The 15166-nt window shown below is 43.2% G+C and overlaps 1 protein-coding gene across 1 annotated transcript in view; it reads left to right on the forward strand.

Annotated features, from left to right (window-relative positions):
- cskl (c-src tyrosine kinase-like) overlaps positions 1–13780 on the forward strand; it is a 48526-nt gene extending 34746 nt beyond the window's left edge. Inside the window, exons 5-13 of the mRNA XM_083919519.1 lie at positions 4158–4377; positions 8419–8512; positions 9084–9149; positions 9265–9364; positions 9553–9643; positions 10056–10129; positions 10766–10961; positions 11935–12021; positions 12403–13780. Coding sequence (XP_083775645.1) covers positions 4158–4377; positions 8419–8512; positions 9084–9149; positions 9265–9364; positions 9553–9643; positions 10056–10129; positions 10766–10961; positions 11935–12021; positions 12403–12585 — 1111 coding nt within the window. The 3' untranslated portion in view covers positions 12586–13780. The remainder of the gene's footprint in view (positions 1–4157; positions 4378–8418; positions 8513–9083; positions 9150–9264; positions 9365–9552; positions 9644–10055; positions 10130–10765; positions 10962–11934; positions 12022–12402) is intronic.
- The last annotated feature ends 1386 nt before the right edge of the window (positions 13781–15166 follow it).

The following is a 15166-nucleotide window of genomic DNA, read 5'->3' on the forward strand; positions in this document are numbered from 1 at the left end:
TGTGCACTGCATTTGAATCAGGCTCTTTGATTCAGCAGCTATTTGAAAAATAGGAAAACGTAACGAGAGGCAGATGCAAATGAGGCGAGATGCCGGGAGCATACAGGCTGCCACAGTATCATCACATAGCAATGAGATGTTGATTTCTGAAAGCTGCCAAAGCTTTTGTGTGCATCCCTCAAGTGGTAATAAACAAGAATTAAAACTTTACAGATTAGTAGAAGGAGTTTTGAACTCCAGTGTTTCAGTGATGCGAGGAAATGTAAAAATTAGAAGAAGAGGATAGTCACTCCTGGGAGAAGTGCTCCCGCCATCAACTGTAGTGACAAAAATATAGCAACACTGAGAGTCAATCTTGGTCTTCTTGTTTTCTTATAAGACACATTTGACTTGAGAATATTTGGGACTGTCTTGTGTGACTAAGCTGACTCATCCATTATAATCCAACGATGAAGTCCACTCCATTATACCCTAAAGGGAGTGTGCTCTCTCCAGAAACAGACATCCGTCGTAAGCATTGGGAGTGTGTAGTTCAACGTTGCTTAAGAGTTGATGGTATGCCACTGTAACATCCTGTTGGCAGAAACCATTTAAATAGACTTTTGACCCTCTTTGTTTCACTTCATCAACTGCTGCTGAAAGCTTTAACCTCTCTTCTCACCACTCATCCTGCCTGTCTTCACCATTTGATCATGGTCATAGGGTCATCCAGCTCTGGCATGTTGCTGTGTGTGTGTGTGTGTGTGTGTGTGTGTGTGTGTGTGTGTGTGTGTGTGTGTGTGTGTGTGTGTGTGTGTGTGTGTGTGTGTGTGTGTGTGTGTGTGTGTGTGTGTGTGTGTGTGTGTGTGTGTGTGTGTGTGTGTGTGTGTGTGTGTGTGTGTGTGTGTGTGTGTGTGTGTGTGTGTGTGTGTGTGTGTGTGTGTGTGTGTGTGTGTGTGTGTGTGTGTGTGTGTGTGTGGTCTGAAGAGTTCCAATGGTGACTTCAAAATAGCATTGTGCAGCTATGAGGGCTTTGCAAACACACAACAACGGTATGAATGTATTAGCTCTTACTTTGCTGTGGCTCTGATTAGATTTAACTTTAGAGATGACCATTTTGATTGATCACATTATTAAAGGTTGAATATGGAGAATGAGCAGAACAACCTGTTTGAACCCGTCCCCTCCGGCAAATCGCACCATAAAACAAGTATTGCAGAGGAGTTTCACTGACAGTTAGCGTTAGCCCTCACAGCTAAGTAAACATGAAAGTTAACTTACCGATCAAGGAGAAACGTAGCCATTTGGGCGGGGGTTTAATGCTGTTGAACTCCTTTATCTCAGTCATTCGAATGTGAATGCTTGGCCTATATTGACTGTGGTTTTTGCCCGTCTCCGGTCACTCAGCTGCTGGGACAAATAACACCCCCTTTGCTTCACCCAGTGCCAGCAGCCTACTTTAGCTGCGCCGAACAACAGACAAACCTGGCAACCCGCAATACCGGCCGCTGTTGGCTGGTACAATGTAAACAGAACGTGTCAGAATTTTTTTTGAATATTAATTCAGATTAAATATATTTTTTTATGGAAAAGCAATACTTTCATTCTGTACCCCTCAACACGTCCTGTGGGTGTATTTTTTTTAATAAAGATTCTACATATTCAACCTTTAAATAGTTTGACAAGTAGTTCACTTTAGTATCAGATGCTCGTCACAGTATGTTTTTCTTTGTTGAGAAAGAGCACAAAAGAGATGAAGTATTGATTGTCGACATCAGTCAATACTGCTGCTAATTTTTTTTAAGGAATCAGTAGACTTCTAAATATTTTTGCACGTTTACTCTTGCTGACCTCATGTCCATGCTGCCCTCACTGCATAGTTGAGTGTTCAAAACGTTCAAGTCATCAGAAGTCGTTCTTATGGAGCCATTGGCTCTAACCCACAGGGACTTGTAGATTTAGTTGTGAATCACTAACAGATGTCTCGGAGAAGACCTCTCCCACTCTTCTGGGTTACATAAGGGTTCAGCTGTGGTCCTCTGTCCCCATGCGCGCCCTGACCGATTGATACTCAACAGTAGATGCATTCCTCGCCTCCCTTGCTGGCATCTGACAGCTTGCTCTCTCTGCTGTCCCCATGTGGCAGACATCTGCTCACATAACAACACCACTGCTAAAGAAAGCTTGGGTGTTCAACCCTGCTGCCCCACTTCCTCCTTCCCTGTTGTTCCCACCAAGTTGTTGACCACATTTTTGTGCCTTTTTAAAAAAAAAAATTTCAGTATGATGTAACGTATGAAAACTGCAGTTATTTGCTTCGGAGAGAACAGCTAGTGTGTGTCCACCAAAGGGCTACATGTGTCTCTGGGCTGTCCATGCTTGGTGCCTGCGCTCGGATTAGTGGGAGTTAAGGAGCTGCTGTCCATCGGAGAAGCTGCCTGCACTGATCTAATCAACTCAACCCGTATTAAGCTGCTTTGCCACAAGGGCCTCTGCTGTCTGAGGAGGAGGAGGGAGTGACTGTGGCAGCCACGGGAAAACAGGATAAATCAATTATAGCCGTTGATAATCACCCATTCACCAGCCAGGATGGATAGAGAGACCCTGTAGGCGGCTACTGTTTGCAGCTAATACGACCTCTGACACAAGGAGTGACTTAAATCGATGGGATACGCTGAGCTGTTTTGTGGTTGGGGTTTCTGAGATGGTAGAGTATTTGAGCTCAGGGCTGCAGGTCTATAGAGTCAGAAGATAAATTATATACAAAATCTTACAATGAGGACTCAGGAGAGTTTGTCATGTTCTATAGGGTAATCTAATATACATTACACTTTAACATTTGCAGATCACAGGTTACAATCAATTTGCTGAAAGTCAACAACAGTTAAAGAGTAGTACAGAAGGTGACACAATTCTGGATATGATCAGGTTTTTGCAGTATCTCAGATATGCGTTAAACATGTAAACACTACATCCTAGTTTCAGAAACCTGAATGTGCTAGCTAGAGTACACCAGCAGAAACCAAGATACCGTCTCAGTTGAACACCTTATCCAGGTTTCTGACAATGCTCGGCCATGTTTGCAGCTGGTTTTCAACTCAAGTCACATCGCAGTTGGTCAGTAATACAAAAAGCATGATAAATGATGATCAACACACTGAAAGTGGAAAGTCGTGAAATGTGTTGACACTCTTGTTTTGCCATCACAGTGTGTTCAGTCTCAGTTGTTGAGGCTGCAGTGTTTATCGGGACACCTGCACATAGACCATCAGAAACCTGCATACATTGGTGATCATGTAAAGAGGGATATGAATAACCAGATTTCTCTGTGTTCCATGTGCACACCATATTCAGAATATGATCCAAACCAGGAAACGGCTCAAAACCAGGATACTAATGTCCATGTAAACGCACTCGCTGTTATTCAGCTGTCTAATCCATCCATTAGTAGCATAAAGATCTGGCCACCTGGCCATATGGTGAGGGGGAAGCAGGGTTATACAGCCAGCAAAGCAAGAGCTTAAGGGTAAAAGCCAGGACTCTGAACAGCGCATGTTAAAATATTAGTCCATCTCATGGTCTCCCTGACCTCAGCCAGGAGTGGGTGACTAGTTCCGTCCTACACACCGCCTCGTCTGAGCACTTTTTGCATTTTCCTGTTATTGCAGTGCCTGTGTGTCAGTTTCCGACTCTGCCTCAGGCCTGTGTGTCCGTGCATGTGTGTTTTTGAGCACCATGTTTCCTGTTGTTTGAGTTCAGGTACTTTCTCACTGCAGACTCCTGGAGTCGAGAGGACCCCCGCCCCTGCTCCGCTCGAGCTGAACAGACTGGAAGTGCTGCTGCCAGTTTCCCATTACCACCACGCTCTTGTTTTTCACTTCCTATTTCAGAGGAAGGCCCTGGGCCGTGATATGTGGAAGTGTATGCATCTGTCTGTTTGGAGTTGCAAATGATTAAATTGAGTGTAGTGAAAATGACCTGTGTGATCTGTTGTAGGAACTCTAGAAGGATTTAGGCCTATCTGATGTTGTTGGCACTTTACTCCTTCTTTCTTGACTATTTCTCCTTCTCTATTTATTTTTTTCCTTCATTTTTCACATCATCTCTGCATTGTTTTCCTAGTTTTTACCTCTTTCCCCCTTTCTTATTAATTGACTTCCTTTCTTTTTTCCTTGTAGCTGGTTTCATGGGAAGATAACTCGGGAGCAGGCCGAGCGGCTCCTCTACCCTCCAGAGACGGGCTTGTTCCTGGTGAGGGAGAGCACCAACTATCCCGGCGACTACACCCTGTGCGTCAGCTGCGATGGAAAGGTGGAACACTACCGCATCATCTACCACAACGGCAAGCTGACCATTGACGAGGAGGAGTACTTTGAGAACCTCATGCAGCTGGTTGAGGTGAGGGACAGCAGAGAACGTAGCTGCTATTTAATCTCCTTTTTTTCCCTTTATGTAATACCCTTAATTCCCATAATATGCTTGGCTTTCAGTCTGGCAGATAAAATGGATAATTGGCCACTCATTTTCTGTGCCATAAACTTCATAATACTGAGAACTGAGAGTCACAAAGTGTTCAGCTGAACCACAGAGAGTGTGTCAAGAGAGTTGTTTGAAAAAAAAAGGAAACTTTTGACCACTGACATGCTGTCCACAAATGTCCCTCTTGTTTTCAAGCGGGTTTCAGCTATTTTGTGCTATTGCACATTATGGGATTTACAATATGGATTCCACAGGCTGCCGCTGTAGAGTTGAGACAGTCAGGCAGAAAAAACATGCAAATATTTAGATTTTAGTTGTAAAATTGTGATGGGCATTTCATTGTATTAATTCATTTCTGACATTCTATAAACCAAATGATTATTCAACAAACGAATCTGCCGATTCACCCCTAAATAGAAAATAACCACTAGCTGCAGATGGATTTTCTTTTTTTTTTTAATGGCGTGCTTTTTCATGCCTCTTTTACAGCTGTGGCCGGGGGCATTATGTTTTCGAGTTATCCGTTCGTCCCGGTCTTGTGAACGCTTGATCTCAGGGACCGCTGGAGGGAATCTCTTTGAATGTGGCACAAACTTCCACTTGAACGCAAGGATGAACTGATTCAATTTTGGGTTTTAAATAGGAACAGAGGAGAAGACATTTGGTCGGATACTGAATTGGTGTCACTAATCTCAAAACTGCGTCGACTGTTTAGTCGTCTATTTTTCTGGCTTGAAGATGTGTAGTGTGAAGTATCCACTTTTTCCAAAAACTCCAACTTAACTGGTTGGCAGAGGCATACAATTGCAAGGTGGTAATTGTATATTTCTTTTGTTGTTTAAGGTGCGATATAACTGAAACATGTGAAACAAGCAAATCAAACATATGACACAGCACCAGGCAAGCAGGGAAACTAGACTCAGACAACCCAAAACAAAGGCAAAACAGCAGTGACAATAACAACAACAACAATTACAAAAAAACAAAGGGCATTCTGTTTGGCTTAGCTTGTCTTAGTGTGTTAAGCGTGTTCAGGAGGGTGTGGGTGAAATTTTCAGGAATTCTGTCGTGCAAAATGCACTCTGAGCTTGTTTGCAATCTAAATGTAGTAATAACCGTCAGCAACTTACCTGTAGATACTTCCCCAAAACTTTATCTCATGAACTTGAGGATTATGTTCTCGAAATTGCCTCCTGGATCACTACTCATTGTAAATCAGACAGTGTAGTGAGCCACTAAGGTCTGTTTGAGTGTTGACTGTACATATTTATGATTGAGATTTGGAATCTGTCCTAGTATAAACAATTAGTAACATTAAATCAGTCAATCATTTAGCAGTATGATTACATAAGTCATTCAACACACATTTACTGTCCCCATTGAGTTTCTCTAAAAATCAGACTGGAGTACATGTTCACATTCTGCGGTCTGATCCTTTCACTCGCTGCCTGTTATCTGAAAGTCAGTTCAGAGGAAGGACATAGCATGGAGAGGGGAAGACAGCAGACATGATGGCAGAAGGAAGGAGAGAAAGGGAGAGAGAGAGAGACCTTTCATCCTCTCCGATAAAGAGAAGAGCTGGATTGGCGGCTATCACACTTTTAATTGGACCTCATCTCTTTGCCTTGCGGGACGCTGGAAGTGGACGACAGGAATGCGCCAGCTGGCGCGGAGACCATCTACATCCCTGGTGCATTCCTGTTATCAGCCACCCACAATCTATCGCTCTATCCTTCTCTTTCTCTCGTGTTCACACCCTCCGGGCTTGGTTCTGCCTCCACTTCCTCTCTCCACCTCGCTCCCTCATTCTCTTGCTTTCTTCGTGTCCCCTCGTGTATACCTGGCATATTGCTTTCTTTCCTACTCTCTTTGTTATCCATCTCGACCTCTTCCTCTGCTTCTCTCTCTCAATCTCACTATATCTTTATTCTCTCCCCTGTCTGCATTCCCCCGTGTTTTCTCTTTCTCTCTATAAGTGGCTATGAGAGGATGCCTTACATTCTTGTGTGTTTATCCGGCTTGCTCTGCCTGCCCTGCTGTTATTGGCCTGTCACAGCAGGCTTTACATAGACCTACATATACACTTACATCGCGTATACACACTACACGGATATTCATGAAACCCTCAAGCCCTCCCCTGTCAGTCACAACCTGCACAGTGATGTCATGCATGCCAATCACATGTACGCAGTGAAAGTACTAAATTGAAACAAAGGTGGCTCCATGTTTAGATATTAACATGGATATAAAAGCACAGCTGAAGTAATTTCAGCTACATTGCCCATTGTGTACATTTACTCTGTGATTACACCCTTGTGTGTTAATTACATAGGAGAAGATCTTGATTTATCCAGCACCATTGTGTACTAAAAATACATTTTCATTCAGTAAAAGACTGAATGTACTGTAAGAGATAGTCATTTGTTAACCAATTTCGCATTTTCCAAGATGATATTGAATACTCTGCACATGTATAGCTACATCACTGATGAATGCTGAAGGAAATCTAAATATGTGTTATTGTGTATATGCATGTATATATACAGAGGGTGGTGCAGTTTTTATTCAATAGTGTCAGTGCTGAATAATGTAGTCGAGCAGACCCTATACCATGCTGCCCCCTGGTGGTTGCCAAGGTAACTTACACTCTGGTCAATTAGCCATGCTGCACTTTTGTAACATTGGCTTTGTTGTCGGTGAGGTGGCTTTTCTTTCGCTTTATGAATTCAGCGCTGGCAGAGGTTTTATGACCCATGTTTGTTAGGAACACGCTGATTCACTGTTTGTCTCACAAATTTCCAAAATGGGGACATATGCGTTTATAATGCTTACATCTAACCTGATTTCACCACAATGAGCGGATATTGACGGGTTGTTTGGTTTGCTCTGTTTCTGGGGGTGAAAGATCAGATGCATCGACCTCTTTCACACCCACACACAGTCTTCCTCGGCTGCTGGTTCCCACCACCACCGCTCCCAGTAGGGGAGCTACTCTAGAGCCTCCTTCAGATGCCTCACACGCACATGCATACGCACACGCACACTTTCAATGCTCAGTAGAGGTTTGTCCACTTCTAAAGGCTCATCCTGTCACCTCAGTTGACATATGATTGGAGTCCAGATGCACTGGGTTTCCATGAATTGTGTTTATTCTATTCATGGTTGTGTTAAATTAGATGAGATAATTTTCAAACTCTGTACAAGAATTGGAAATACTTCTATTTCCCGCCTAATTATTCCCCTTGGAGTTTGAGCTGTTTAACGGAGCAGTGTGCTCAAATAAGCAGTACTTATTAGCACCTCAGCTTATTGACCAGGTCATCCCTTCAACACCCCATCTCAACACTCCCCCAATGGTGGAAAATAACTCCTGTTCCAGTCAGATCAGTAGAAACAGCCACCTAAACTTCAGTCAAACAACCCACCCACGCCTTACACAAGGTGATAAACTGTATATCTATTCTACTCATCTGCTGCAATTTGATTCCATCTTTTGTATGGAAATGAAGCAGGTATTCCCTCAAGACAACCTCCCCCCTCTTTCACATTGATGTGTGTCTATCTCTCCCTTTCTCTCTTTGGTTGATGCAAAAACCACCGATATCCCGTACATGTTAAATCGGCCGAGCCCCCGCACATCAACTCTTCCCCGACTCTTCTTTTCATCACAACCTTCATGTTCTCCTGTAGAGCGCTGCTGAAAACACCAGCCTCACTTTTCTATTGCATATCAAAAGCTTGTATACAGATTTGCCTTTCAGATTTCATCTTTGAACATCAGTGCTTGATCACTCACATATGTCTACGGTGGCAGAGTGGGAGGGAACTGTTGCACAATATGCTGCAAAAAACACGTTATGAAAATGACAATCTGGATGTGTATTATTTATAACCTTTACATACTGACCCGCGTCTTTACACATTGAAAATGCATTTAATCCTCTGTAACTCTGTCCCCAGCATTACACCAAAGACGCTGATGGCCTTTGCACCCGACTGATTAAACCCAAGTTGATGGAAGGAACGGTAGCAGCACAAGACGAGTTCTCCAGGAGTAAGGACCCACTGAGCTCATTACACTGCTCTTTAGGGACACTGGCACCAATGCACACAGGGACATTATTGTGTTTGTATACTGTCACGTTAAGCTCACAAGCCAACAGTCTGTGGAACATGCACTGTGCTCAGACAAAGCCTACATCTCCTACGAGAATCCTCTATCACCTCAGTTCTACCCGCAATAATCAGCAGAGGGTAATTAATCTGTGTGTGTCTGGGGACGACTGCTGGGCTTCACCAGTTCCCAAGGTCAATCAGAGTCGTCCTCCACCGCTGTCTTTCTCCATGTACCCATCTGACCCAGATGACTTTTACACCAGAGAACTGGCGAAAACTAAATGTTTGAATACATACTTTTCCTCCCAAATAACAGATATCATTCAGATCAGGTCATTTAGAGTTAAGATGTATGTGAAACTCAGTAATTCATATTTTAAGACATTTTTTGGTGAAGTAGTTTTTAAGTTCTCTCTTTTCCCTGGCAGTTTTACAGTAACATAATTAGACTTACAGCATGAGTGTAGTTGGCTGACATCTGCTAAGTGTTATCTGCTCTCTCTTGGCAGGCGGCTGGGCCTTGAACAGAAAGGAGCTGAAACTCCTGCAGACCATTGGCAAAGGGGAGTTTGGAGGTGAGGAACTGAAATCACTGCATCATTTAATTTCATACATCAGAACCAAAATAAGTGAGACCGCAGTCGCCTTGCATATTGTACTAAAACGTCACCCTGTCTGTGGACTTGTCAGATGTGATGGTAGGAGACTACAGAGGGAACAAGGTGGCGGTCAAGTGCATCAAAAATGACGCCACAGCGCAGGCTTTCATCGCTGAGGCCTCTGTCATGACGTAAGACCCTCCGACTATCGTGTGTACTCGTGCACACCTTTCTCTTTAAAATAAAAAATAAATTGTTTTCTTTCACAGGTCACTTTTTTCATAGTTTTTTCTTGTGGACACACAGAAGAAACCTTTACGTTTTCCAGCATGTTAACACTTGATTGTTTTTCTTTCTGCTTCTGTTATTCTTTGTACAGGCAACTGAGGCACAACAACCTGGTGCAGTTGCTAGGGGTCATTGTGGAGGAGAGGGGCAGTCTCTACATCGTCACAGAGTACATGGCTAAGGTCTGTCACACATCTTTGGTTTCCTTTTTTTTCTTTTCTTTTTTACAAGCCTTAAAGCTGAAGTAGGTAACTTTAATGAAAAAAAGTTTTTGTCTGGCTCCAGATGTTCAACTATTCCTATAATGTGGAACCTAAAGGAGAAGTTACTACAACATAAGCTTATATTGACAATCACTCGAGTAACTAATTAATAAGAATCAATAATGTACATAACAGGACGATAAGACATGATACTTCAGTGATAGTCTTAGATAGAGCCACCTCACAGTTTAAATTTGTGACTTGACATGCATATTTGTAACAGAGTGGTCCCATGTAGCTCAGCTGAAGATACACTTTTGGGATCGGGGATTTGTTTTTCCCTGGAACCATCCATGCTAAAAATGTCCTCCACCTCTGAACTGTGTCACAGGGCAGCCTAGTGGACTACCTGCGCTCCAGAGGACGGACCGTACTCGGTGGAGACTGCTTACTCAAGTTCTCACTGTGAGTCATCTTCATTTCTACTTCTGCCAATTATAGAAAAGACAAATGTTTAATCAGCACAGCTCAGGGTCTGGAGCTAAATTGCTGCTTTTTAGCTGTCAGGATTTAAATAGAGTTTCAAAAGAACAGTGTCACGCTCTTCACTGGGAACATAAAAGATCCCTTTGTTCACACAAACATACAGTCATGCAGGTTGTTCGCCCTGATAAATGGCTGCTTTATCAGCAAGTCAAGTGTCTTAAAGTCTTCATTTATTTTTCATTTTTCAGTCATTTAGGTGATGATACCAGCACTGAGTGCAACTATTACATAACTGTAAACACTCCATCATCCACAAGTATTTCCTGATTCATTTTCACTGTGTATGTAACACGTAATGTGCAAGGGACACGATTTTAATGTCATGTTCATGAAGCAAATACAGCAGGACTGGGCTGCTTTAGCCCACTTTTCCTCCTCCACCTTCATCTTTTTACATTAAATATATTTCTACTGCTCTTGTCATTTGATGTGTCAGGCAAGTCTTAACCACAGTCACAGATATGTCCACATAGATTAAGGAGTAGACGCACACCTGTGGGTTGTTTGTCATTCAGCCCTCACTCATCATCTTGCCATTCTCGCCCAATCACGCAGTGATGTGTGCGAAGCCATGGAGTACCTGGAAGCCAACAACTTCGTCCACAGAGACCTGGCAGCTCGTAACGTGCTGGTGTCAGACGACAACATCGCAAAGGTCAGCGACTTCGGCCTCACCAAGGAGGCCTCCTCTATACAGGACACTGCCAAGCTGCCCGTCAAATGGACCTCCCCCGAAGCACTAAGAGAGAAGGTGAGAGATGACGCGGGGTTGGACGGGTAGCAGAGCTGGGCTAATGTGCTGTTGCTTCCTTGGCATTTCATTACATCTGCTGACATACATTGAGCCAGAAAAAAATAAACATTGGACATGGCGGACAATCTGTACATGACTTGTACAACAGGTCTGGATTACTCATGAATTTAATTTGTATCCAAAAGAAAATCAAAATCTGGAAAAATTGGCAGATGCAACACATTCTCTTAAAATCACTCATTGGTGCCGAACAAACAAACAGATCTATTCATAAGGTAGTTCTTGCATGAGGCCCAGTGTGTTTATAGAAAAGCTCAGACAGCTTTTATCCAATGTTTTACCCCTGACACCTGTTTGTTTACTAGTTCAGGTGACCTGGAATCCCCTCCAGGACTTGGGTGATAGCAGCAGTTTAACCAAGACTTCTCCCATCCATTTGAATGGGGGTAGTGGTCCGGCGGTCACACATCACCCAGTCATTTGTAAAACTACAGCCAATGAGAGCCAAGCTGGGTCAACCGCACAGCGCTTTGCTATTGGTTGAGGCTGCAACTTCGAGAATTTGGCACACCCTTACAGTAAACAGCCTCGCCAGCAGCTTTGGTGCAAGAAAGTTTAGAAAGCTACAGTATGAGGGTTACACTCCCACACCGCTGCACAACCCTGGGGCGAATCACCACGGCTCCTGATCTAAGAGGCAGCCTGCTGCTCCTCCATTTTCCCCTCTTTATCTTTCAAATCTGCATGTGCACATGCTCTTTGGGGCCTATGCTGACATGGAATTTCTCCTCACTGAACACATTTGGTGTTACTCACAATATTCATGTTTCCTCACTTGAATCCCAAATATCACTCAAACTAAAACAGACTCATTTATTTACGGTTAGGGGAAGCACAAAGTACCTGAGCTGCTCTCTGAATGCCTTTGTTTGATGTGATTATTTGGACTCTCCTTTTGTTTGTCTGACAGAGGTTTTCCACCAAATCAGACGTCTGGAGTTACGGAATCCTACTTTGGGAGATCTACTCCTTTGGGCGCGTGCCTTATCCTAGAATTGTAAGTACCTGAAAACTAAGCTTGTGTGGCTCTTCGAGGTCTGACGTATACCAGCAGATGGCAGGCTTCATTGCTGGGACCAGTGTTTATTTCTCTTATTTATTTCTGTGCAGGATTAGTGAAATATCTTGTACCTTCAGCGCTGACCTCAAAATAATTAGAAATGTGTCATTAGACTGCTGGAGCATTTGATGTAAATGTGACACAATATGTACTATATCATGAATTTAATTATTTCTGCATGCTTCACCACTTGTTTCTTCTGCATATTTAGTTATTTGTTGTTAAGATTAACCTTTTCCCTGGATGTCGATGTGCAGCTGACTGACATTTGCATCAGCTGAATATCAATCAACATGCTGCTCTGTGTCTGTCTCTCAGCCGCTGAAAGAGGTAGTGCCCCGGGTAGAGAAGGGATACAAGATGGACGCCCCAGACGGCTGCCCGCCCGTGGTGTACGACCTGATGAAGCAGTGCTGGACCCTGGACTCCGTCGTGCGGCCCTCCTTCCGCATGCTGAGGGAGAAGCTGCAGCATATCAGAGCCAAGGAGCTCTACCTGTGAAGAGGAGGCCGAGGAGGGGTCGAGACACAGCCCAGCACAGCTGTAAAGTGGGAGAAGAAGAAGAGGGACCATAACACCTTCCTCCCGCAGGGCAGCCTGTTGACCTGGGGGACTGCCAAACTGTGCCCCCTCCCCCGACCTCAGGCGTCCACCAGCCGTCCTCTGCTTCCATTAAAAGGACTGTTTTCCTGTTTGTGTTGTATAGCTTTTGCCGGACAGTTTCCTCTCTAGATGGGCCGCTGCTCTTTCCTCCTTCTATACCTGCAGCTGCTCACTCTCTCTCCCCTCTCGGCCCAAGTTTCTCTTCTTCCTCGACTCGGAAGATCCCTTTTCTTTACTATTTTTTTTCTCCCCTCCTCCTCTCCTGAACATGGCATTAACTGGAGGGGAGGCTGGCCTTTTCCTCCACGTTTGTCAGGTGCTCTATCTTCCTCCGCCTCCCCCGCCATCATTCCTGGATCTCTGTATCACCGTGTGGCTCTGCATGAATTCAGCCCAGCTCTCTGTCATTCCATCACTCCCTCCCTCCCCCCCCCCCCCCCCCCCCCCCCCCTCCCCTCCCTCAGCGTGGTGTTCAGGTGTGGGGCCTTCGCTCTGTGCTAAAGTGCCTCCAGTCTACAGAGCTCCAGACTTCCCTCCAGCACGTCTTTCAACTGGACTGTTATAGTTTGATTTTCTTTTATTTTTAAATTGCTTTTTTTTTAAGGAATCTTTTTTTATTGCTTTCTTTTTTTTCAGGGAGGTTTATAAAACCATTTTTTTTTAGTGCCATGTCCTCCACCTCCAAAATCACCCCATCAGACTGGATTTCTTTTTCCCACATGTCCATGAAGAGAGAGGATTTCGGGGGCCACTATCATGTTTGTCCTCTAACCAATACAGTTCCGAGGAGTGCGCGAGAGGGGCAGGACAATAACAGGAGAGGCAGTTCACAAACATGGTTGAGTCATCATGTGTGGGCTTGTTTTTATATCAAAATATATTTAAAGGATTAAAAAAAAAAGAACAAGGAAAAAACTGACGGAGGATTAAAAAAAGGAGGACTTTCAGAAGCCAGGAATCTCTTGGCGTTAGGAATGTTCAGTGTTGCTGTGAACACTGGGGTCGGGGTGGTGCATGCTATGTGTGAGAGGCCTTGGGTTCAACTGTCTGCTTTCAATGTCCCTTGTTTTATTATGCTATCATGATTATGAATAAATCATTCCATCTGAACAGTGTGGGAACACCTGCATCATTATGTCAGCGTGTATGTATGTGCGTGTGTGTGTGTGTGTGTGAACTGAACGCACACTATTTTAACATATTGGATTTTTATGTAACATATTACATCCCCTGTCCACAGTGGGAATATTCAACAGTAGGACGCCGAATATTTGGCCATGATGAAATTCCAAATATGAATTTACCTCTGGAAAGTTGTCAGATAAATGATAAAGTGGGTGAAGGTTTGTCATTCATTCTCTCCAATTAGATTTTCCTTGTACTTCCAGGTGTCAAAATGGAGACCATAAGCACTCAAGAATGGTTTGCAGCCTATTTGAGAATAAAATGGATGGAATGGGAGATCTTAACATGTTCATTTGAAAATCATTTTTCTTCAGTGATGTTTTCTACTCTTCATACTGACGTGATTCCAGTGGAAGTGATGTGGGGCCAAAATCCAAAAGTCTTCCTGAGTAAAAATGCTTTCTAAACAAATAGGGAGTATCTTCTTAAGAACACTGGATTTTGTCCTCATCTCTGCCCTAAGAGATTAGAGATTACAGTGGAGATGCTACGAAGGTGTTTCATCATGGCCAGTATGAGCAGGAGGAATCATGACAGTGGCCAAGAGCTCGTTCAGTGTACCTGTGGACGTGTGCGTATTGTAATAACCCATTCGTGCCTGCAACTGATGGGAGTTCTCTGGGTTTGCCTGAGCACAAATCTTAATACATTTTTAATCTTTCAAACAGTTTAATGGGAGTTTTTTTTTAAATCATACTATACCTAGTCTTTGGACACAGAGGACTAATGTTTTTTGCAATATACTATTATATTTTAGGAAAAAACAGTCCTGTGTGCCCAAAGACTAGATCTAGTATGATAAGAAAATGGTTGTGATCCAGAGACTACAATATAATATCAAAGATATGCACACATATGTAGTGTAAAGAAAAAACATTTAATAAACACAATGTTAGTTTTTTCCTCATTTTTCAAAAAAACCCTGACTTTTCATGTGATCTAAAAAAAAAAAAAGTTGCACTTTTAGATAATTTCAAATGTGACATTTTTCCTCATAATAATAAATATAGTCTTCGGGCACAAATCTGAACTTATCCTTTAAGTGTTTTGCTCAAAAGAACTTGGGCAAAAATACAACAGCCTTTTGTAGTTTGTAATAGAAGATATTTAAAATGAAGAAATATCACTTATTTTACATCGATGTATCCGTTTTAGCGATTTAGGGGGGGCGATTGTCATCATCGCACCTATTTTCTCAACAGGTTTTTGCCTTATTAAGTTTTTGTCCTCTTGAATCACATTAACAATCTGAAAAGAAAAAGAATAGTTATTTGATCTGTTCACTGCATGAGCA

This window comes from Echiichthys vipera (genome assembly GCF_963691815.1).
Source record: "Echiichthys vipera genome assembly, chromosome: 1".
NCBI lineage: Eukaryota > Metazoa > Chordata > Actinopteri > Perciformes > Trachinidae > Echiichthys > Echiichthys vipera.